We start from the raw sequence: 24,831 nt of genomic DNA, 5'->3' as shown, positions 1-24,831 counted from the left end.
CCGAAACCTCAGAATCAAACTTCGCCACTGTCTGATCAGGAAAACATTTCCTCGGGTCCACTTTGACTCCACGGACCTCTGTTCACCTCTCTGACAAGACAGAATTCTCGCTCGCGGTGGTAATATGTGAGACTCACTGGATTAATAATAGCAAGGAATTGGATGCCCCCGGAGTACAGCCTAGTTTGGGACCTCGGAGGGGATGTGTGTCTGGCGGGTGCCCCTGGAGACACATGGTGCCCTTTTGGGGAAAAGGGGAAGCCGCTGTCTGGGCCTCTGTGACACTGGTCCATGCCAGGGGCCTTCCTGGCACGTCCGGCCTCCTGCATGCACCCATTCACCACCAGGCTTGAGGGAAGGGACTAAACATCTCTGGGCCGGCTGGACAATGTCGGTTCTCCACCAAGGTTGAGAACTGCCCCACGAGATGGCTGACCACCCCTGCCCCTGCCCATCTACCTCACCAGTAGATATCCCCCCAGCCTCCCGTATGAAATCAACAGGGTTTCACCCAAAATTTAAGACAATCAAAACACAAGTTGATATTCAAGATCTTTATTGATTTAACTGTAACAGCAACCATTGGTGAGAATTTAATTTTTTCCCTAATTTCCAAACACCTGCTGGTTTAGGACAGTTACAAAAACCAAAACCAAAACCAAAACCAACAAGAGTGATCACAGGCTCACAGAGGACTGCCTCGAGACCGCATGGCATCCTCTGCTCCCCATCCATGACGGTGAAATGGACCGGAGGGATGGCGGACAACCACGTCAAAGGGCATGGAGGGAAGACCAAGAAGTACTGGCAGTTTCCACTTTTCCGTTCAGTGGTTGGAACTGGGCCACTGGTGGCACCAAGACAGGAAAGAGCATTTGTTTTACACAGAAAATATCTTATTAAAGATGCATAAAATGGACCCCTGGATATGTGAGTGTCCTCAGGGCTCTCCAAGATGCCTCCTTTGAGGCTCGCCCCTGGGGTACCCAGGTGGGAAGAGGTGGGCTGTGTTCAGGGGAGGGAAAGGCACTGGCTCACAGTATTCAGTGATTTGGACCCGGCCACCAGGAGCAAGATGGCTTACTTGGAGCACCGGTCCTTACTTAGCTCGTGTTCCTCCCCAACCCTCCTGGTTTCAAGTAAAAATTACCCTTGGCCTGGACTTGGTTTGTTTTTAAAGATTAAGATGGAGAGGACGGGGCTACACCAGGGGCAAGATTGGCTGTTCTGTGCTATATTCATTGAACTCTCTGAGTTAGAAGTGTCCAGGAATTTGGGGGGTAAGCACCGGCAAGAGCCCCCTCTGGAAATTTCGGCACGGCCACATGATGATCAAACACTGCAGCATCTGTCAGTGCCCCACTCTCACAAAGGTGGCAAAAAATTCAATACCCCAGGAAATGCGTTTCATTTCCCCCTGGCCATCCATACTGCATGGCTGGCTGGCCAGGGCTGCAGGCAGAGGTTAAGAGAAGAGAAACCACAGGCCCTCTGAACAGGAACTTGAGACCTCTTCAATCTAGTTTTGCCACAAGGTATTCATTTCTAGGACCAGCCCAGAGAAAGAGATTTAAATTCCGGGGGTGGGAAAGGTGACATGAATGAATGCTTGAAAAAATCAGTTTGCATCCCTCTCCTTCAAGCCTTTCCTAAGAAATTCCTGAGCTAGCCTCAAGGAAACCTCAGTGCTGAACTGGAAAATCCTTACTAGAACAGGAAATGCCCCTGGGGTGGACGCATGCAAAAGAATTGTGACCCGGTTGCTTCAAGATCTGATTTCATCCTTTATTAAAAACTGAGAGGTAAGGACACAGGGATGGGGGTGTGTGGTTAACCACACCCCTTTCGAAGTCCGGACAGAAAACTGCCCAGCCAAAGAAACCATGCTTCTTTAAAATGATTACCCGTGCCCAGATGCCATGGGTGGGTAAGTGATTGGGTTTCGCAGATTAATACACAGCTGCTATTCTAAGTCCAGAGACATGCCAAGATAGGCAAGCTCTGGCCCAGATGCAGAGGCAGCAGACTGACCACCACTCTGCAGGAGAACTCAAAGGGCCCAGGGCCCTGGCTTTAAGCAGCCAAGATGCTTGACATGCCATCGAATATCCAAGAAGCAGAGAATGAATAAAAAGTCCGTTTCTGGGATCCTGCTCCAGCACTATCAGCTGCCTTGACTGCACGCAGGCACACAGCGTGTGCGGCTAAACAAAAGGCTTTGGGGTGAAACCTGCACAGGCAGTAGGCTGTGTGCTACTGCAGACATCCGAACCCAGGAGGTCAGATGGTCAGACGGTCCCAAAGAGCTGGGAGCATAAACAACAAAAAACAAAAGACCCATCTATTTTGACTCTGCCTCAAAATCAGAAGGAAAAAGGCAATTCATGGAAAAGTGGTGTGAAGGAGTCCCTACTTGTGGAGGGAAGTGCCTTGTTCTCCAGGCTGCCTCAGCAGCAATGCTTCTTGGTCAAGTTCACGCTTAACCAAGCAGTGCTACAGAGAAGAAAACACCGGGAAGAGGCAGAACATAAAGCCAGACAGGACTGTGTGTCTGGAAGCTATCTCAAGTCTCTAAAACGTGGTTCAGCACGGGCACCAGACACCCGGCAGACATTCCCTAAAACTTAGTGTTCAACTGACCGGGGTCATCTAGGTTTCTTCCATGGGTGAAGCGCAGACCAGTTCTCTTTAAGAACACGTATCCATCAGGAAGCCCAGGCCGAGGTGGGCACCCAGTTAAGACACACACTGGATTTAGAGGTGCGATGAAGCACCAGCAGACATTTCTAATTCCCAGATGTTACCTACTGAATTGCAGAAGTAGCTTCCTGGGGGAGAGAGCCGACCTGAACGTGTTTTGGCTGGTATGGCTGCAGGGAGCAGGTGCCAACCTCGACTCGGCCAGGGGCGTGGCTCACAGCTGCAATCAACTTTCCTCTGAATCTCAACCCGTGAAACTTTTATTCGGTCGCTAACCCAACACCTCGTTCACATACCCTCCTTTGGCTTAACAACCCTGACTCCAATGGAGTCTGCTTTAGTGGCTCAGTTAGAAGGATCCGATTCCCTTTGTCAGTTCCTGGCCCAGGGAGAGGCAAAGATGGGGTGCTGGTCCAAGGAATCCTTGCCCTGCTGGTAGCCAGGCAAATGTAGAACTCTTTTTATTCTCTTAGGAATTGTCATTTCTTGCCACCGCTCTCCAAACCTGCAGGTGGCTTTGGGGAAACAGAGAACGTCTGTCTTCTATTCAGTTTGGACATGGCAGTAGCAAGCTATCTCTCTATGGTATCTAGTTTTACCTTCCCCGCGTTGGATTGACTGTATCCTCTGTTGGGAGTGAGGTGGTTTTAAGATAGAGCCCCCACATTCTCAGATACTGCACCACTGTCGGCCAGGCGTAGGATCTTGCTTCTAAGGGCCACAGGACCGTCATGAAAGGCACTGCAGACTCTTCCTTGCCCTTCTCCCTGGGGTCCCCTGCTCAAGGGTAGCCTGCTGCTCTGGTGCGAGGACTCTCATGCTGCTCTACACAGGGACCCGTACGGAGAGATCGAAGGCATCCTGCCAATAGCCACAAAGAACGCACGCAGAAGGGGATTCTCCAGCCCCAGTGAGATGACTGCAGACCCTGCCAACATCTGGGTGGCCACTCCCGGTGACCCTGTGCCAGGGCCATCATGCTAAGCTGCTTCCCATTCCTAACCTCCAGAAGCGGACAGAAAACGTTTGCCTTTCGAGATTTAAAGTTTGGGGGTTATCTGTTAAACAGCAATAGAAAACAAATACAGGCGAACGACAAACTCTGGCCTTGACAGCCCAATACCAAGAAGCCAGCTGCAAGACAGTGTGCTCTGGAGAACGTTAGCTATTTAAACAGAGTACAAAGACGTGGTGATCTCAGCAAACTACATGGTAAAGACAGACCAAGACAATGCATGTCTCCTGCTGGAGTTCTGAGCAACGAGGTCATTTCTCACTGTGATGGACTGTCCTCAGGGGTACAGAAACATGGTCTCATCACAAAAAGAATAAATGATCACTAAGATTTTAATAACCATCTCACTCAGATGGTCCTCAAAGGGTTCTCCTTCCCCAAGAGAAAGCCAGGAGAGATTACTCATTCTTCTGGATCTGGCTTGCCCTGAAAAAAAAAATCACTCCATGAGGCATGGTACCAAGGTGTCATCTGTCACAAGCTCATCTGCTGCCTTGTGAAACTATCTTTAAAATGCAGATTTGTGGAGGTCAAAGTATGTCCCACAGCAGTGGCCTCCAGGAAAGGACACCAACCAGTAAGGAGGTCCTTGTAGAGAAGGCTGAAGGAGTGGGCTGCTGCTCTATACAGCTGACATTCCCTCAAAAACTAGAAAGATGGCCTCGGATTAGGGAGCCGTGTGCAGAGATTCCCTAAGATGGTAGAAGAGGGGGAAACGGCACCTTGACATTACCGAAGCTGGCATGTTTCAAATCCACTCCCTGCTGCTCAGCGAGGCCACCAGATTTTCATGTGTAGCAAGAAAGATCGAGAAGGAGCATTTTCTGCTCACTGCCCGACTAGCTGGAGTTGGAGCTGGGCTCCACAGAATGCCAAAGCCAGCTATGAAGGACGAGAAGCTTCATTCTCAAAGAATCGAGTTCCCAGCGGACTATGGGGTCCTGAGCAAGCTTCTCATGCAAATGATGGTGCAACTGAAGGTTTCCCGAGAGTATGGAAAGTGAAATTTGGGAGTTTAATTACAATCAGAACAGGGATACATGAAAGCAACAAGAAAATACTTTTTTTGATCATCAATTTTTGAGACTAAAAACATCCCCCAAATTTTGGAGATCCAGCTTATTACTGAGAAACATCAACCATCACAAAAGGGTCACTCTGAACTACTCACATTTTGTAGCAGAAAACAGAACAAAGTTCCCTAGACAGCCTTCCTTTCTTCTGTCTAAAAGGTGTTCATAAACAGGGTCTTTTCATAGTTCAAAAGAAAAACAAACAGCTCGCTTTCTTAGTTGGTTGACCTGTTACTATCATCCCGGGATGTTGTCTCTCCACAAGAGGGTTCAGGGCACCGAATGCAACCAGAAATTGCCAGAACACCAGCGGCTACCTTACTTGTCGCTCCAGGACAGAGGTGTTGGTCTTTCTACAGGGGTGGGGCGTGTCACTCTCCCGAGATTACTGTACCAGTCAACAGTCGGGAGGGTGGTGGTGGGGACATGAAAAAGCAAAGGGGAAGGGAAAAGAATGAGGTTCTGGTGAACAAGCCACATCAAGGCAGAATGGTCCAGTTTGACACACCACCCGCTACAAACTGCAAACATGCACACCCAAAACTAGAGGGAGAAGCAAAGAGCTTGTCAGGGACTCGGGGGGGACAAAGGATGGTGACATGGAACAGCAGACTCGCCCGTGGACATTTCTCACCTTCCTAACACCGAAGATGTGTAATTAAAAAGTTGCTGTTCAAAATCGTATTGAAAACATATCTAAAAATAGGTCTGTAGTCATCTTAAAAATAAAAGATCACTCCTCAGATAAAAGGAGTGAGATATTATCAGATACCAACGCTTGAGGTATCTTTGATGTGTACTTGAAAAATGGCCTGGCAGAGAGAGAGGTGGGAGGGAGGGACAGACAGAGGCAGGGAGAGGAGAGGAACAACTCTGAGGACGACGGGGAAGGCAAGAGAACGGGGAGAACCCACTTTCGAGCCAGTGCTTATCCATCCCAGCAGTCTCTGCAGGTCCACAAAGGAAAAAAGTTTGGCTCTCTTCGAAGAGCATTCTGAAAGTCATCTTTTAAACTCAAAATGTAAGACCTTGCGGTCAGAGACCGCGAATATCTCGAAGCTCAGGGGACGAGGAAGCAAGGACTGCTGAGGCCGAGTAACCACCCGGTTCAGCACGCTCCCCAGGTCATTCTGCAGGGTCACCCAGTAGAACGCTATGACCAGGCCTCCCCCAGAAGTGCCTGTCGCTTGGACAGGCCTGTTGCAGGAGCGGCAGAATCACCTGGGGGGCTCAGATACAAAGGGACAGCAGGCAGTGGCACGCTAGCAGGGAGGGAGGAGAGGAGAGCCCCGCTGCTTCCCGAGGACTCCCCCCTCAGGTGGGGCCCACACTTTTCTGCAGAGATGTGCTAAGTGAAGGACCAGAAAGTGGCACTCAAACATTAAAGACAGAAGACATTCGTGCCGGAGGAAGGAGGGGAAGCAGGCCGAAGCGGGTCTCAGAAAGCGTGGTAGGGTGATGCCAGCAGAGCTGTACAAACCACACTCTGACCCGAAGGACAAATGTCTCAACGGATGAGGAGAGTGGCTCTCTCCATTTTCACCCCCTCTGACGGCTGTGAAGACCTGAGACCCAGACTCCTGCAGCTCTGAACCACAGAGGGGAGACAGGGAGGGCACGTGGGGGGTCAGGACGTGGACAGTGCCAAACCCACCATACCCGTGTCACTTCCCTAGACTTCCCAGCCAAGCAATTGTGGGCAGGTTGATATCTGATTTGGGATTTTAAAAAATGGGGGGTGGGGTGGAGGGAGTACGGGGAGGCTAGGTTTTCTCAACTGTCTTTCTCAAATGACTATGGAAGCCAGAGTTTAACTGTTTTCCTCTGTGGGCTGCTTAGGTCTACGGAAATATGCCAAGGACCTTGGATGGAATCTGTGTAACTGGGAAGGGGGACAGGAAAGAGGGAGAGGAAACGGTCAGATGAAGCTCATCTGCGCATCATTTGGCACCCAGAGCAAGGAAGAGGAGGACTTGGGGGCTGCAATGGGACTGCTGGCTGCCCCTTCTGTCCGTTCATTGTTGATCCGATGGGCCCAATCCAGTGCGCCCGGCCTCGGCGCCGCTGCTCTCCTGCCGCTCCTGCAGGCGGTCAGATGTCCATCTCAAACTGAGCATCATCCCCTATGAAGAATCAAGACACAGTTTAGAACAAAAGGCAAGGCCAAGCAGCTCTGTCATTCCTCCGCTGGAGGTCAAAAATGGATCCAAACTCTCCCATTCTCTGCTGCCTTAGAACAATTATGTGTTTGCTTTGGCTCGTCCTTTTAATGTGGAAAAAAGAATGGCACTCAACCCACAAGGAGTAGGATCTGGGAAAGAAGATCCAAGTGAAAACCCGCCCAGCATCCCTCTGGCTGCAGGCGACCCCAGTGGGATGCCTGCATCTATCATGCCAGCAAACTCTTCTGGAGGCTCTCAACTTCAGCCCTGCTCTCAATCAATACTTTGTCCATGCAAAGCTCATTTGGAATTTGAGAAGGCAGAATGCTGGCTCCTGCACAGAAGTCGGGGGGTACGACCCGAGGCATACCTTGGGAGCTGGCCACTTCCACTGAAACAGAGTGGCTCATTACTTAGTGTGTGTGTGAGAGAGAGAGAGAGTGAGTGTGTGTGTATCATAGGCAGTTCTGGAAAATGGGGAAACAAACCCTATTTCCCCCTGCACCACAAAAAGGACATTCTTCTTTTAAGAAAGAGGTCTATTTCTGAAGGGCAATGGAAATGAGGCCTGTTCAGTTCTGTTCTGTGTGTTACTCCCAGTTCAGTACAGCCCAGGCTGGAAAGGACTTGAGGGCTGGTTCAAGGACTAATCTAAGAATTTCCTATGCCCTGAGTTTGGATTTCTCCCTATTCCCGGATTAGATTAACCTAAGATTTAGAACCTAGGGTTTCCAGAACATTTCAGTAAACCTTGGTGATGGGAGCTGCCGGGAACCTTAGAGACCTATACATGAATGTAGGTTATAACTGAGGAATCAATTTTCAACCTGTCAACCTTTCGACTGACACTGGAATTCCCAGGGCTATCCACTCGGCCCCCCAAACACTTACCAACTGCATGCTTCCTGTCATGATTGTTCAAGTTATTCAAATTGTTTACTTCTACTTTGGAGTCTTCGATTAAGGTGCCAGGGCTGGTGACCCCTGGGATATTGGGCAGATGGCAGGGCGGGGTCTGAGCCATGGGAGAATTGCGACGATCCAACAGAAACTTTCGATCATAAATGATTCGGGTTCCTGGAAAACAGGGTTCAGGGTTCAAGAGTCTGAAACAAATTAAGGGGCTTTCAATCTACAATTATTACCCAGGAATTTATTTTAAATTCCATCAAAACCTAACCCTTGAGGTTTCACAGTCCAAACAAAAAGGGTAAGTTCTACCCTTCCCGCCTGGGCCAGGCCCCTCTGCTGGAGGAGTGCCTTTTCCTCCTCTTCCACTCCAGCTTTAAGGCTCAGCCCCAACATCACTTCCTTTACAGAACACCTTAAAAAAAATTCTTTCCCCCATCCTACTCCATACACATCGCCTATTCTAGGTCCCGTTTCATCGCTTTGCTTCTCTAAAGCCTGTGACTTCCTTATGCCACAGCTATGTCTCAGTTCTATGTGACCTTGGTTCAACCATTTAGAAAGTTTTATTTTTTATTATTTTTTTAAGATTTTATTTATTTATTTGACAGTGAGAGACAAAGAACACAAGCAGGGGGAGTGGGAGAGGGAGAAGCAGGCTTCCACTGAGCAGGGAGCCGGGTGCAAAGGACCCTGGGATCATGATCTGAGCCAAAGGCAGAAGCTTAACAACTGAGCCACCCAGGGGCCCCCATTTATAAAATCTTATTATTTATTTATTTATTTTAAGATTTTATTTAGAGTTAGAGAAGAGTACAAGCAGGGCAGAGGAGCAGAGGGAGAGGGAGAAGCAGAGCCGGATGTGGGTCTCCATCCTGGGACTCCAGGACCATGACTTGAGCCGAAAGCAGATGCCAACTGACTGAACCACCCAGGCGCTCCTAGAAAGTCTTAAATAAAGTAATAAACACGTGAAAAAAGGGCACCAATAGATTAGATTGCTGCCTTTAAGTTGAAGGCTTTCCAAAGGCACTGAGACAAACATCCTTCCCAGACAGAGCTGTGGTAAAAGCTGGACCCTTCTCTATTTTATGAAACAATCTGCATGCCAGTAAGTGCTACCGGAGTGTTTTACAACAATCCTTCTGAAGAGGGCATCTGACCTGATGAATAGTTAAGAAGACCTACTACTGCTGCCCCTTCTGTTGTCCCAAAGTGACTTAATGGAACTCACCGAGCAAACCAGTGTCCACACCAGAACCAAGCTCCTGGGGTGCCGACTCCCAGCCCAAACCTCTCTACACTCTGTCTCCGTGCCCGGAGTGGGAGCACAGTGTCGGAAGTGAAAGAGTCGGACGGTAACCACCATTAACACACAAACACCGGGGTGAGTGGCACATGGGCCGTCCCAAGGGCCCCCAAGCGCTATTTCTCAAGAGGGACACAGCAGGATGGCCACGACCTTACTGCCCCCTTGGGAGGGCGACAAGACACCGGTAGAGGTGGCTTCTGTTTTTCGATTTCTAAGTTTACCAAGGCTTGAGTGCTCAGGTGTTTTAGAAACTAGGTAATCCGTTCATTTTTGCCCACAGAACAGAAATAACGCAGTTTTAAAAAATTACACGAGCAGGCAGGTCCTATAATCTAAGTGCATTTCAGAATAATAAAGGGGGCCTCGCTGGTAGTAAAAGGAGATGCTGGAGGATCATCTCTGAAGGACAGCATGGCACAAACCAGGTCAACAGCTCCAATCCCTGTTGCCCGCCGGCTCTTTCATTCCAAAGCCTAACCGAGATAGGGAAAGGCTGAGAACTTCAGAGAGGGAGTCTCTGAGTCCTAGAGTGGGCTACAATTATCTTCCTATGTTTACTATTAGAATAACTGAGAGGCGGGATGCCTGGGTGGCTCAGTTGGTTGAGCGGCTGCCTTCGGCTCAGGTCATGATCCCAGCGTCCTGGGATCGAGTCCCACATCGGGCTCCTTGCTCAGCAGGAAGCCTGCTTCTCCCTCTGCCTCTGCCTCTGCCTGCCTCTCTGTCTGCCTGTGCTCAGTCTCTCTGACCAAAAAAAAAAAAAGAAAAAGAAAAAGAATAACTGAGAGGCAAAGGACCATAGCCCATTTACGACAGGACTCACACCGTAAACCTAACCTTAGCAAAGCACCTGGCATGCCTCCCTCCAACCCCTGGAGAACACCTAGAAAAGCTGGAAATCATTCCTCCCCAGCTGAAAGAAGACACAAGTCTTAGGTCCTGTGTCCAATATAATTTTAGGAGAAGGAACGTAAAATAATCTATCTTCATCCTCTTTGCTTTGAAAAATAAGAACTACAGTAATAACTTAAAAAGGCATCTGGAAATGAGGAGGAGTGAGTCATTTTGGATAGCAGAAAACAGTTCAACTTTCCAAAAGTGAATAACATGAATTATTTTGGGTGGAAATTTTTCTAGTACAGATTTAAAACTTTTTACCACCTTCAACAGGAAACAACCAGACCCTTGCTTGATGAACTGCAGTCACTATTCTGAAGATCACTTCATGAACTGTGCTGTGGCGACTCTGGGAGCCTACATTATTTTCCCTCCACTGCACAGTATTTGAACAGCCTGCACATGCCTCTTTCCTCATTGTTACCTCCCTCATCGTTAGGCTTAAGAACTCCCCTCTTTTCCCAAGTCTCAGGCAGCTCGGACTGCCACAGCAAAATACCACAGCTTCAACAGAAATCTATTTTCTCAGTTCTCGAGAAGCCCAAGACTGAGATGCCAGCATGGTCCGTTTCCGCCGAAAGTTCTTTTCAATGTGGCCTTAGATGGGGCAGAGTGGGGAGCGAGCTCTCTAGTGCCTCTTCTTCTAGGGGCATGAATCCATCATGAGGGCCTCGTGACCTCATCTAAACCTAATTATATCCCAAGACCCCAGCTGCAAAGATCATCACATTGGGGGTCAGGGCTCCAACTTATGAACTTGGGGAAGGGTGGGGGCGCACACAATTCACCCGTCCTAACCTGATGCTTCTATCCTTGTAGGGACTTTGTAATCAGCGGTACCCTTATTCGGACACTATGTAAAATGAAGAGCAAATGGGCTGAGGGGGCCTGATGGCTTTCCAGTGAAAAAAGGGAAAGAGCTTTCGTGGATGGACTTTGCGTATTTGCTGTATCACCTCCACTTCTATTCATCACTAGGTTTCAAAAGAGTGAGGTTTCATTGTCAGATGTTCTTAAACTAACAATCAGCTTGCAAGTCAGAACAAGATTATTCTTACTTCTGCAGTATGCCAAGCCTGGAACTCCGGGGAAAAGAGTGAAAAACACAACACAGGGTAAAAGCAAGCTTTCTATTTCTAAATTATATATTAGCAATAGCATATGCATTAAAGAACTGTAATTGGACCAACTAGGAAATAAGCAGTAGAGGGTCTACCTAAATGTGTGAGGTCTAAAGGAAATTTTGGAGAACTTCTTTGTCTTTGCAGAGGTGATAAAATCCATTTTTTACAGCTTTATTGAGACGTAATTCACATATAGTTCAAAGTGTGTAATTTAGTAGTTTTTAGTAGATTCACAGAATTGTGCAACCATCACCACAATCAACTTTAGAACATGGCAACCATCCTCTAAAAGATAACCCATACACATTGAGCAGTCCCTCTCCAACCCAGAAGCCCCAGAAAACCACTGTTTTCTGTCTCTACAGATTTGCCTATTCTGGACATTTCATATAAATGGAATCTTACAATATGTGATCTTTTGTGACTGCTTCTTACACTTGCATATGTTTTCAAGGTTAGTCTATTTTTAGTATCTTTCAGTGCTTTCTTTCTTTCTATTGTCAAATATTCCATTACATGTATATGTCACATTTTATCAAGTAATCAATTGATGGGCATCTGGGTTATTTCCACTCTGAGTAATGCTGCTATAAACATTCATGTACCTGTCTTTGTGTGGACATATGTTTTCCTTTCTCTCGGGTAAGAGCAGAATTGATAGATCATATGATTAACTCTGTGTTTAATCTTTTGAGCAACCACCAGACTGTTTTCTAAGGTGGCCGCACCATTTTACATTCCCACCAATGTATACACATGGCAGCCGACACTTTGTATGTTTTTTTATTGTAGCTATCTTATGAGTGAGAAGTGGTATCTCACTGTGGTTTGATTTTTAAGTTTTTATTTAAATTTCAGCTAACACAAAGTATAGTATTAGTTTCAGGTGTACAATATAGTGAGTCAACACTTCTATACAACACCTGGTGCTTATCACAACAGGTGCACTTCTTAATCCCCATGACCTATTTCAGCCCTCCCCCCACCCACCTCCCCTCTGGTAACCATCAGTTTGTTCTCTATAGTTAAGAGTCTGTTTCTCAGTTTGCCTCCCTCCTTTTTCCCCCTGTGCTCATTTGTTTTGTTTCTTAAATTTCACTGTGGTTTGATTTTAATCTGCATTTCCCTGACGGGTAATGGTGTTGAACATCTTTTCATATGCCTATTGGCCATTGCAATAGACATCTTCTTTGGAAAAATGTCTATTCAGACCCTTTGCCTGCTTTTTAGTGGGTTACCTTTTTACTACTGAGTTTTAAGAGTTCTTTATATTTATGAATACATGTCCCTTATTCATATATGATTTACAAATATTTTCCCCTATTCTGTGAGGGTTTTTTTTTTGGTATTCTTTGAAGCATAAAAGTTTTTAATTTTGACAAAGCCCAATTTATGTCTTTTTCTTTTGTTGCTTGTGCTTTCGGCACCATACTCAAGAAACTATTTACTAACCAAGGTCATAAAGATTTGTGCCTATGTTGTTTTCTAAAGATTTTATAGGTTTTACGCTCTTACATTTAGGTTTTCGAGCCATGGGACCCAACTTCAGTTTTTGTGGGTGGATATCCGGTTGTACCAGTTTCATTTGTTGGAAAGACTGTTCTTCCCCCATTTACTTGTCTTGGCAGCCTTGTCAAAGATCAAGTGGCCATAACTGTATGAGTTTTTTTCTGGACTCTCAATTCTATCTCACTTATCTATGTTTATCCTTTTTTTTTTTTAAAATATTTTATTTGACAGACAGAGATCACAAGTAGGTGGAGAGGCAAGCAGAGAGAGAGGAGGAAGCAGGCTCCCTGCTGAGCAGAGAGCCCGATGCGGGGCTTGATCCCAGGGTCCTGGGATCATGACCTGAGCTGAAGGCAGAGGCTTTAACCCACTGAGCCACCCAGGTGCCCCATCTATGTTTATCCTTACAGCAGTACCAAACTGGCTAGATTTGTAACAATTATTGAAATTGGGCTATTTTAGGTCTCTTAAAATTCCTTATCAACTTTGGGATCAGCTTGTCAACTTATGCAAAGAAGCCAGCTGGGATTTTGATGGGATTGTGTTGACTGTGTAGATCTGGGAAATAGTCATCAACACCATCTTCCAATCCACACATGGAGAACGCCTTCCATCTATTTAGGTCTTCTCTGATTGCTTTTAACAATGTTTTGTAGCTTCCACAGTGTAAGTGTTGCGCTCCTTTCATTAAATCTATTCCTATATATTTTATTATTTGATGTGATTAGAAATGGAACTGTTTTCATTTTTGCATTGTCCACTGAAAGTGTATAGAAGTGTATAGAAATACAATCGGTTTTTGTATACCATTCTTGTATCCTGCAACCTTGCTAAACTCAATTAGTTCTAATAGTTTTTTAGTGGATTCTTAAAGTACATTTGGTTGTGAATGCAAATAAAGCAAATTAATTCAGAAGAGAAGACACTCTGAAGAACCGGAGTCTTAAGGGTCGTCACTAAGGTTCTCAAATAATGCCAGGGAAAACAGGAATACAAAAGGATAGCATTTTAGGTGTTTGGATTTTAGATACCTGAAAGCTAAAAAAAGTTTCATTGTAGCAGATACAGAGCAAAAATGGAGAATTAGCTTGTCAGCAACTGAGGATATACAGTACGATTCAAAAGCACCTGACCATTCAAAAAAATCAAAAGTACTCAAAGAAAAACATTAAGATTTGACTATAAAGTGGCAAGAAAAAAGCCTTTGTTTCCCTTGTTATATACTGTGTTTACCATGAGATTATGTCTATTCCAAGATAAAAACAAACAAAAAAAGCGCTACAATACTCAAGGTCTCTTAAACACGTGTATGCAGAGACATCTATTTTCTAAAGCAAGAACTTCCTGGTAATCCACATTTCATCCAAACAGCCCGCCACACTTGTCAGGCCAATTTCATGTCAGCCAATGCAGCCACAAGTAACTAGAAATGAGTTAATATAAATTCCTGAAGAAGGAAAATTAAAAAAACCATACAAGAAACCCATACCTTGAATATAACATATTAAAATGGGCTGCGAGGCGCCTGGATGGCTGTTGGTTAAACATCTGACAGTTTGATTTTGTCTCAGGTCAAGGTCTCAGAGTTGTGAGATGGAGCCCTGAGTGGAACTCTGTGCTCAGCAGTCTGCTTGAGATTCTCTTTCTCCCTCTGCCCCTCCCCTGTGCATATGCTCTCTTGAGAAATAAGTAACAACAACAACAACAACAAAAGACCATGATTTTGATCACTTGATGGAGTGTTAAAAAAAAAAAGTTCTCTATTTCACCTTGACAATGGATGCTTTTCCTTCCAGTGAGTTTTCTATTTCCTTTTCTATGAAAATAATCATGTCCCTTGGTTTTATATTGAAAAGTTAAGAACCAAAATATCATATATGCTATATACCAGATTTCACTGTTTGTGATTAAACTATAAAAAGAGCGAGGAAGAATACTTACAGGAGAGTATGTACATGTTATATGCCCTCCCTGATACTGTCAAAATAATGGGGAAGTTGACCTACCAGGGAATTAAAGCCAGAAGGGATGGTACAATTTTATATAGCAGAGAGCTAAGCTGACAGACTGTGACAGAGATTCTGACTCTATTATTTTACATTTTGAAGAGAGCTATCAGAAGAACCGATAACACAATTTACAAAAACTGGTAAACGGAGAGGAGCGGAAATGAAAGGGAGAAAGTAATAAAAGTGTTCGAGATTACTCATTTTTCATAATAGGGAATCGATGGTATTATCTAACGTTAACAAGCCAAGAAATTATGGTGCACATGTACATACAGCACCAGCAGTAACCAATAAAAGCACTAAAACCATTAAAAGTAGTTGTCTACTGGCATTTTACTTTGCATTTTAGGTGCTTCTGTTTACTTTTTCCATCTTACCTCTTTTTTTTTTTTTAATTTTTTTAATTTTCAAGATTTTGTTTATTTGTTAGGATAGAGTAGGAGCATGGGCAGGAGAGGGAGAAGCTGATTCCCCGCTGGGCAGGGAGCCCGATGTGGGGCTCAATTCCAGGACACTGGAATCATGACCGGAGCCAAAGGCAGCTACTTAACCGACTGAGCCACCCAGGTGTCCATTACCATCTTATTTTTAAAATGTGCATATATTACTTCAGTCTACATGTTTGGATTTCAGAACAAATAAGAACTTTAAAATCTTTTAACATCAGATATTTATAAATTTTCTTCATGCCTTAATGACCAGATAGATAGAAAGATAAACCTAATACCTTGACCCTATTGCCTTCTAGATGCTGACACTACCAGGAAATCATGAGAGTAAAACAGAGTTCCTTTGGTGAATGGAAGAAGGGGGGAAAAAGCTTCTACCCTTTGATGAAAACACTAGTAATTTTCAAAACGGCAAGGAACAAGACGACCAATAAAAGAGGCCCAAAATTGTGCTTACCAAGATGGTTAGGTACACAAACAAGGTCATTCAAGACTAAGGGTCTCTTTCTAGACCAAGTAGCTTGGTTTAAATAATTAATCCAGGGATTATGCTATATACATTCAAGAAATTTTATTAATTTAAACCACCTAGAGAAAGTCCACTGTCATGTGGTTAACTGAACAGGGTAGTCGTAACTATACTTTCAGAGGGTCCCCAGCATAAAGTTCTGTTTAACTATGGCCGCCTCCTATATAGAATTAGGCATCCGCTCATGCAAAATGACAGCTCAGAGCAAGAAACTTCAAGTAACTTGCCCAGATTGCACAGCTTGATTGAGTAAGCTGGTGACAAAAATCTTCCAAAGGCTAAGATGGACCTACACCCCCACACAAGTGTGCACGGAGAAAGGGGGAGTGTGGAATTAAACAGGGCTTCCCTCAGGAGACTCTCTCCATCCAAGAGAAAATCCTCAGCAAACCCTCGGCACACTTTCCTCTACATCTCATTTGGCCGGAACTGGGTCAGATGCACACCAGACCAGACACTGCGGGAAGCCATGACTGGTAGGCATGGTGCATATCCTGGGGCTTGCAACACTGCCACTTAGAAGAAATGACTGCTTTTTGTTTTGCTTTGTTTTGTTTTGTTTTAAAATGTCTGCTTAAACATCTATGCTTCGTGGAGACTCTGGAAGAAAAGCAGATTCCTAAAAAGCCCTATGCCGATAACCCAGAGGAAACTAAAAGCTGCCTAAGCCAGCCCCCTCCATTCAGTGTGTGCCACAATCAAATCCCTGAAGTGCTAATAAAATCAAGAAGGACAATTTTTTATGTCAACGGGACGTATGACTGGAGGCTCAGGATCCTCTAACTTAGTATGAGTAAAGTACCAGGGCAAATGGGAGACGTCTAAGGTTTGTGAAAAGCCAATCCTACTCTGCTTTGTTTAACTTCAAGTTTCAGTAAGCGGAAGCAATGATCTCCAAGATACTGTCCAAGGATGGCTTCTGGTGCAGTCACTTGGGACACAGCCATCACGGAACATACGCCTGGCCTGAAAAGGAAGTTGGTAACGACTGTGTTCCTATTCTGAAGGTCTGGTGTTAGAAGAGGCTTGGAGAACATCTGGCAGAAGCCTGTCATTTTAGACACGAAGAAACTAATATCCAGAGAAGTTAAAAGTATTTATAGTGCCCCTGGAGTCAGGAGACCAACACAAAGTAGCTAGGGGCACTAAGCAAACCTCGTTCTCCAGGAGTCTCAGCTGCACCATGAGTTGAAAAGATGATCTTTTTAGGGAATACCAGGTCCAAAATGGTGTATGAACCACAAACTAATCAATAAATGTCAAATGATTTTAAGTTTGTCTAGCCTTGACCTTCAGAAAATCTGGGTCAAAATAAAGTACATCAAATATATCCACTTTTTTTTTTTTTAAAGATTTTGTTTATTTATTTGAGGGGGGTAGGGAGGGAGACAGAGGGAGAGGGACAAGCAGACTCCCCACTGAGCAGGGAGCCAGACACGGTGCTCAATCCCAGGACCCTGAGATCATGACTGCCCTCCTCCCCCAAAGGCAGATGCTTGACAAACTGAGCCACCCAGATGCCCCCCAAATATATCCACTTCTACTTGGGCTTGAACATTTATCCCAAAATAAATCATCTCTACAAAAATGCCCTGCTCTGATTCCAGGAAAAAACTGACTGGCTCTGCCAGGTTGCTGACTGTGTCCTGGATCAATTCTTTGGATTAGATTTCACAGACGTGGTTACACTGTCTGTAATACTAATAATTAACGAAGGATCACTGCTACTGGTATGGGGAAAACATTCAGATTCAAACCTGGCTTTCATTTCAACTGTGTTTCTTCCCAATTTCATCTAAATTTCCCTGCTCTTGGGCACGTATTTAAAAAAATAAAAATAATGCCTATCTACTAACATCTCCCACTTTTCATGTATGGAGCCTGAAGTCTAACAACAAAGTCTTAATGAAAGGCAAGAGTCTACTGGAAAATCCCTAGTCTAGGTCACTGTTTTTACCTGCTGCCTATTTGCGATTCTAGGAATTTATCTGACCAGAGAATAGTTTCATTTCAACCTAAAACAGCCTGACTCGAACATAAAGTCTCTGGTGGTAACATGGGCTCCTCTGAGGCCCAAATGATTAATTATGCATCTTAGTGTGAAGAATCACAACCTCTCACACTTTCTGAAAAGTGTCTCTTAACACCTAGAGAGCAGCATTTACATTTACACCTAAATAGGCAGCATTTTGCTATAAACAGCAGGCCATTTCTAAAATAATTAGAAGTGAATGAGGCCAGTATTATCTTGATTCTAAAACCAAAGACATTATAAGAAAAATATAGACTAATACCCCTTATGAACAGAGATGCAAAAATCCTCAACCAAATATTAGCACAACAAATTCAGCAACATAGAAACAATTACATACCATGACCAAGTGGGATTTCTCCCAAGAATACAAGGCTGGTTCAACATCCAAAAATCAATTGACATATATGCCATGACGACAGGATAAAAAACAAAAATCACACAACCAACTCAGTAAGTGGGGGGAATAAAAGCATTTGACAAAATCCAACCCCTTTTCATGATGAAAACACTCAACAGACGAGGAATAAAAGGGAACTTCCTCAAACTGATAAAGGGTATCTATGAAAAACCCACAGCTAACATCTTACCTAATAGTGAAAGACGAGATATTTTCTTAATACTGAAAACAAGGCAATCTGTTCACACTATCTTGCCACTTCTGTTCAATACAGTACTTAAAGTTCTAGCCAGAGCAATTAGGCAGGAAAAAATAAAAGGCACTCAGAAAGAACAAGGAGACATACAACTATCACTATTTACAGATGATATGGTCTTGTCTACTAAAAAACCCATGCAACCTACACGGATGGAACTGCCTTCTCCAGTTCATTTGTCCTTGCTTGTTAAAGTTTTTACTTTCTTAAAACACTCAATGACTAGAACAGCTTCTGTTTGTCAGGGCATTCATCCTGAAGATCTAAAAGATTATTTACTTAGAAGTAAACTCTCAGGGATTTCTGAGCTTTTGCCTTCAAAGAATGGCCTGAGAACACATGCAGGGGACCTTTAAAAACTAGCCACTCATGGGATGGACAGCTGCTGCCTGTTAAAACACAGGTTCTAAGGGGCTTTCACAAAATGGGAGTTCCACAAGGAACAAATCTGAAAATGGAAGTCTAGGCCTTGCCTATTCAGTAAGGTGAATGACTGCAATTCTCAGCTGACTTTTGTTCTATGATAAATGGAGAAACAAAAATCTCTTAAATATTACACTGTTTGGGGTCCCTGGGTGGCTCAGTGGGTTAAAGCCTCTGCCTTCAGCTCAGGTCATGATCTCGGGGTCCTGGGATCGAGTCCCACATCGGGCTTTCTGCTCAGCGGGCAACCTGCTTCCCTTCCTCTCTCTCTGCCTGCCTTTCTGCCTACTTGTGATCTCTGTCTTTCAAATAAATAAATAAAATCCTTTAAAAAAATAAATAAATATTACACTGTTCATCAAAAGACTTGGAAGCCAAGAAAAAGTTCTGCTACTCACAGGCTGTCTTCTCCAACCAGATGTACTACCTTACCCCACATTAACTGCACATTTTTACACACACAATGAAGCCTACAATGCAGCCAAACTATGCAAGACTCCTCTTCTTCTTCTTCTGTTTTTTTTTTTTTTTTTTTTAAGTAGGCTCCACGCCCAACTTGGGGCTTGAACTCAGGACTCTGATATTAAGAGTCACATGCTCTACCTACTGAACCACCCAGGCGCCCCTTTGCAAGACCCCCTCTTATAAAATTGTTAAGACTCCAGTCATAAGTCTGAGTCATTCAAGATTAAGGGTCTCTTTCAAGACCAAGTAGTTTGGTTTAAATCATGAATCCAGGGACTATGCTATATACATTCAAGAAATTTTATTAACTTCAAATTAAACCATCCAAATAAGTACATTTGTTGGTTCAGAAGATTTTGGCCTAGAATAAACTCAACCCAAGGTCATGGAGTTAGAAATTTCACAATAGTCAGAAACTGACCTTCCTTCCCCATATCCACATAGAGCTCTATTCATCTCCCAGGGAAGGAACCAGGTCAAAACTTAGAGCACTCCTCACAAATACTCTTATTTATTTACAGGTCACGCCAAGTTTTTTATTTTCCCTTCTTCCTACTTTCTCCTTTATTTCCAGACCCTTCCAATGGCCGACAGGTAATTCTGACCCAATGAACCAATCCCAGCAACTCTCCAGTTGGCAGAGAGGAGATGTAGCAGCACGAATAAGATTTTAGACCATCACAGTTAGTTCCCCTCTGGTGCTCTTGTTATGGCAACAGCACTTTTCCATAGCTGATGAGGATATTATGCAGCATAAGAAAGGCAGAAAGAAAGGCTAAAAAAGAGTTCTCTCTGTTTCTGCTCATTTCCCAGAACACAACATTCCCAGAAGGAGAAAGTTCAGAACTTACGAAAGCATTAGGTCCCTTCCAGCTAACCAGAGTGTTACAAAAGTGAGGACAACTACAGTAACTTTCCCTTCCATTGAGGCTATATGTAGCTTCCCAAAGGAAGAACCAAATATCATCCTCACTCCTCCACAGGCAGATAAAACATAAAATCCAAGGGCATTATTTTTGTTGTTGTTCTGCCTTGAATTTACTCAACAAAAATCTTCCTTCTCCTCAACAATGAAAATAAGTAAGCACTCTTCTAGCAAGCTGAGAAATCCAAAGGTCAGAGCAAGTGTGCTTCCACCCACCTCTCATTTCCTAAACCATGAGAAGGCAGTTTTGAGAAACCTTCCCAAGGGATAGGCTGTAACCTCTGATCCCCAGTAAACAAAGGACTCTCAAAGGAGAAGAAATTCTAAGTTCACTATGTTGTGAATGCCCCTGCCCAGTCTGATCACTTAGGGCACTGAGCACATCAACTGCTATCCTGGAACGCTGCAACATGTGCATGGCACTCCAAAAGGTTTCCAGAAGTTAAAGACAGGACATACTAATGCCCTTCCTTCCCACTAAGTAGAGATTTCCAACGCAAGCTTACTATCATTTTTCCAAATGTTTTCACACCTGAAATGTATGTTAGCATTGGATTCTATACTTTGTTGTTGTTGTTCTAGAACAAAAAAATCTCAGTCCCCAGCCCCCTTCAACATTTTAAGATCACTGAGCAAGGGCCGCATTTCCTACTTTTGTCTGTGGTTCTCTTTTGTGCAAAGCACTGCACTAGGCCCACAAAACACACTTAAAATACCTAATCACATTAATTCAGGTACCTGAAAGAGAGACCAAATAAACTATCTTTCCCTGGCTCAATTACACAGTGGCAGAGAGAGGAATGTAACAAGAGAGATGAACAAACCACCACAGGAGGGGAAAAATTTCCAACGGGGGAAAAATTAAATCAGTAACTACTGTGCATCTAAACAGCACTGAATTAATCGTGATTAAATCCAAGCCCAACAGTACTGTAGCCTACAAACACATTATGTAAGTCTCCGTGTTAAAAACCCAAAGATTACAATCTGCTCTACCCATAAATATAAGTTCAATATCATAGATGAGCTAAGATGACAACTATTTAAATCTGAAACAAAAGACTGTGTACAGAAACTATCTGGAGACAGTTAAGTGATATTCGAGAAAGCAGTAGTGACTCTAAGTTGGAAGGAAGGGTAAATGAATCAGTATCACCGACAGAATCTTTCCAAGCATTTCAGGAACTAATCCAGACTATGAGACAGGTTTCTATCTTTAAAGCAATGCTTAAAGACTATGCCCTTATTTTAAAAGCAAGGTAGCTTGGCTGTTTGAAATACGCCCAAAAGGTACTCCTTCTGTGACTCTTCTGGCAGGGGAACAATGATTAATATATAGCTAAAAGTTTAGTTCCTTTCCCACATAAATAATAGCTCAGTGCAGTTGTAAACCATGACATGTTCTCAACAGCTGGCAGCGTGGGCATTTACTGACCAGTACCACCGAGAATTCTGAAGGAAGTTACAAACCCCTTCCTATCACCTTGGAAAACAATATCCACTTCTTAAAAGCTGTCAGTTCAAGTTCAGGACAACTGTATCTGGAGCAGATACTGGTCTGCCAAAATCTTTCACCATCAGAAAGCACAATGGCAGCATACTCAGAGGCCGGCCTTGAACAGATCAGAAGATCCAGAGGGCTCTCCAGTGAGGCAAGCCACCTCACCAAGCCATCCCACTGTCCCGCAAAGTTAAAGCCTCTTTAAGCCCAGCTATCCAAAAATACTGGTGAACTTCTGCTTGGGTCATTTTAAAGTCTTTCAAGGCAGCCACCCCTCCCCGTCCTGGACGGATTCCTCTGTAGAGTGGCCTGGACCGTTTCATCTGCAGAGCTCTCTCCTCAATTTTTTTATCCCTTGTTGTTGGCAAGTCTTCCTACTCTGTGGGCCTTGCTGTTGTGCAATCAATTCAAGGATGGCTGGGCCTAACGGCACCCGATTGGTTGTAGTACAAGCTGGTGAGCCCCGCCCACAGGAACGAAGCTAGCCATCTTCTTCGCCAGGGGCTGCCAGCAAAGTTCAACCATCTAGGGAGAGGCCACCCCAACACCAAAAGAACGCAAAGTTCCCAAGTTAAAATGAAGCGCCAACCCCTTCAATAAGGTCCCACAAGATCACTCCCCAGTCTCCTCCCTCTGGAGAACAGCCCAGTCAGCGGACACACAACCTTTGAGTTCCCTTTCCCCAGACCAATTCAACATGGTTCACCTCCCCTCCAGTGTTCTTCCTTGTAAACAGTTCCTGGTCACACTTGGAAAAGCAATGCTAGGGGAAACTCTCCCTGCGCTGCCTCTTCCCCAGAATCGAGCAATCCCACCGATCCGGGTGCCCTTCCTGACAATGGCCCTCCTCATCTATCCCCAAGGGCGCCATTGCCAAAAACTTATCCTTAAAGCTGCCAGCGCTCTACTACCCCCACGTCTTCTCCCTTGGCTATTACTCGAATATTATTTTATCACTCTCTCATTCTCTCCCCCAGCCTGGGCCTGGGGACTCCCCCCGCCCCCGCCCCCGCCCCTCGTGGGGCCTCGTCCAGCAAGTAAACAATGCTGTCAAAGCAGGATAACGCTGGGCGAGGCGTCCAAACTCCGCATTCCAGCCTCCTCCTGCTGTTCTAAAAGCAGCAAAACAAGTCATCGCAGAGTCCCAGCAGCGAATTACTCTGCCCAGCTTCCTTTCTAAAAAGGCCCGGGAGAGAGCTCCAAAGTCAACCACTAATGTGCACAAACGCAGGACATGCAAGAGGCAGAGGTAATGCAGAACGAGAGCAAGGCCAAGTGCAAGACGAATTTGCCTAGGAGGAGGCGGGGGTGGGGGGTGGGGGGAGAAAACTGGGTCGAGCGCAGAAATCTGCCACGAAACGGGAACAAGGGCTTTTTTTCCCCCCAACCGAAGGGAGAGCCACGTTCCCCGAGTGGGCGCGCGCTGAACAGAGTTGCAGCCAAGAAAGAATGCGAAGTTAAGGTTCCGAAAGCAGCCTCCCGGGGGCTCTGGCGGAGCTGGGGGCGGGGGGGCTCCGGCGGAGCTGCGCGGGCCGAGGCGGCCCCGCTTGGACACGCCCTGAGTTAAAGGCCCGCGGTGGGAGGCAGGCGGGGACGCGGCGGAGGAAACGGGCTACAAGCTCCGGGCCGCGGCGGGGCGGCCGGCGCTCACCTCCCGGCGTGGTGGAGAAGAGCGTCCCCCCGGGCGTGGTGCAATAGTCATGAGGTAGCTGCGCGGCGTCGCTGATGGGCACGGTGCGGGTGGGGATGGCGCGGCTCTGGCTGGGCTGGTGGCCGCTGCCGGCGGACGAGGACATGGCTCTGGGCGCGGGCTCTCGGGCTTTGTCCGGCGGGCGGGCGGGCAGGCGGCGGCGGCGGCTGGGGGCCCGGGCTGCTGCGGCCGCTCCGGCGAGCGGAAGGGCGGGCGGGGCTGGACGCGCTCCGCTCGCTCCTCGCTCGTTTCCTCTCGCTCCCTCGTCCCGCTCCGCTCCCGCCGCCGCCCTCTCAGCCGCCGCCGCCGCCGCCGCCCGATCCTCCGGCCTCCGCCAGCAGCCCCAGCAGCAGCAGCAGCGGCAGCAGCGGCGACGACGACGACCGGAAGCGGGCGAAGGCGGGAGCCAGAGGGAGTTCGGGGGAGCGGGTCGGCGGAGGTGACGTCGCAGGGGGCGGGGCGAGGGCGCGAGGGGGCGGGGCGAGGCTGGGGGCGGGGCCGAGGGCGGGGAGGGACTGAAGCCCAGCGGGCGGGACGCTAGTCTGGTAAGTCTACGCCAAGTGTTTCTGAGCCGTGAGAAGGTAGGCGCAGAAAACTTTGGTGGGCTTTTTCTTTTTTTTTTTTCCTGGTTGCCGGTTAGCACCACTTTACTTTAGCCAACTTCTGTTTTCTAGCCATCCAAAAAATGTAATTTTACTTTTAATTGCTCCGTATTAAGTGTAGGTGATAAATGGGCCATGTATTAGAAAAAAATTCAGAGGTGAAAGGTTAAACCGCTGTCTCCCAGTTTCCAAATTCTTCTTTCCTGAGGGATCCACTGGTACCAGCTGTATACTCTTATATCCCTCCAGAAATAGTCCCTACATATAACATATAACATACAACATTATATGCAACATATAAACATTAAAGAAACAAAGATATTAATAGCTACCCGCGTCATAAGGATGAGAACTGTGTTAGAAAGGAACTGAAACACCGGGTAAGGATAAGAACCCGAGGTACCTGAAAAATCTCGATTTGGAACACTACTCTTCCCTCTTAAGTGTTCTCAGACTTTTCAAAGTTTACATTCCTAAGAATTACTGAGGATCCCAGCTTTTCTTTGTGTGGATTATATCTATTGGTAATTACTGTGTTAGAAATTAAACCTGAGAATATTGAAAATGGTCATTAATTTATAAAGTAATGTCATTACATATTAACATATTTTTATTTTAAAAATTGTATTTTCCAAAACAAAAAGAAATTACTGAGAACAGTGACATTGTTTTACATCTTGGCAAGCATTTTAATGTCTGCTTCATAGAAGACAGTTGGAGCCTCACATCTGTTTCTGCATTCGATCTGTTATGATGTGTTATTTTGATTCAAGTATGTGAAGGAAACCCAGATTCATGCAGATATGCAGTTGAAAAGAGAAACCCTCACAGAATCTTGGAAAGAGCCTC

General features: G+C 45.5%; 1 protein-coding gene across 1 annotated transcript; it reads right to left on the bottom strand.

Annotated features, from left to right (window-relative positions):
* Nucleotides 1-539: 539 nt before the first annotated feature.
* EIF4EBP2 (eukaryotic translation initiation factor 4E binding protein 2) lies at nt 540-23,646 on the bottom strand. Its single transcript, XM_004769521.3, has 3 exons — nt 23,342-23,646; nt 7,842-8,027; nt 540-6,911 (listed from the first exon to the last, which is right to left on the bottom strand). Exons 1-3 carry the CDS (start codon nt 23,484-23,486, stop codon nt 6,880-6,882), a joined length of 363 nt encoding a protein of 120 aa, XP_004769578.1. The 5' UTR covers nt 23,487-23,646; the 3' UTR covers nt 540-6,879.
* Between the last annotated feature and the right edge of the window lie 1,185 nt (nt 23,647-24,831).

Source organism: Mustela putorius, unplaced genomic scaffold (assembly GCF_011764305.1).
Source record: "Mustela putorius furo isolate JIRA1106 unplaced genomic scaffold, ASM1176430v1.1 tig00000698_pilon_pilon_pilon, whole genome shotgun sequence".
NCBI lineage: Eukaryota > Metazoa > Chordata > Mammalia > Carnivora > Mustelidae > Mustela > Mustela putorius.
This window is presented reverse-complemented; position numbering and strand designations above follow the sequence as displayed.

What these genes read in the sequence shown, in the direction of transcription:
- EIF4EBP2 (XM_004769521.3), bottom strand. Translation starts at nt 23,486, where the DNA reads ATGTCCTCGTCCGCCGGCAGCGGCCACCAGCCCAGCCAGAGCCGCGCC. An exon ending in CTTCTCCACCACGCCGGGAG is followed by an intron (nt 8,028 to 23,341) that starts GTGAGCGCCGGC and finishes CCTGTTTTCCAG; the next exon opens with GAACCCGAATCATTTATGAT. An exon ending in TGACAGGAAGCATGCAGTTG is followed by an intron (nt 6,912 to 7,841) that starts GTAAGTGTTTGG and finishes GATTCTTCATAG; the next exon opens with GGGATGATGCTCAGTTTGAG.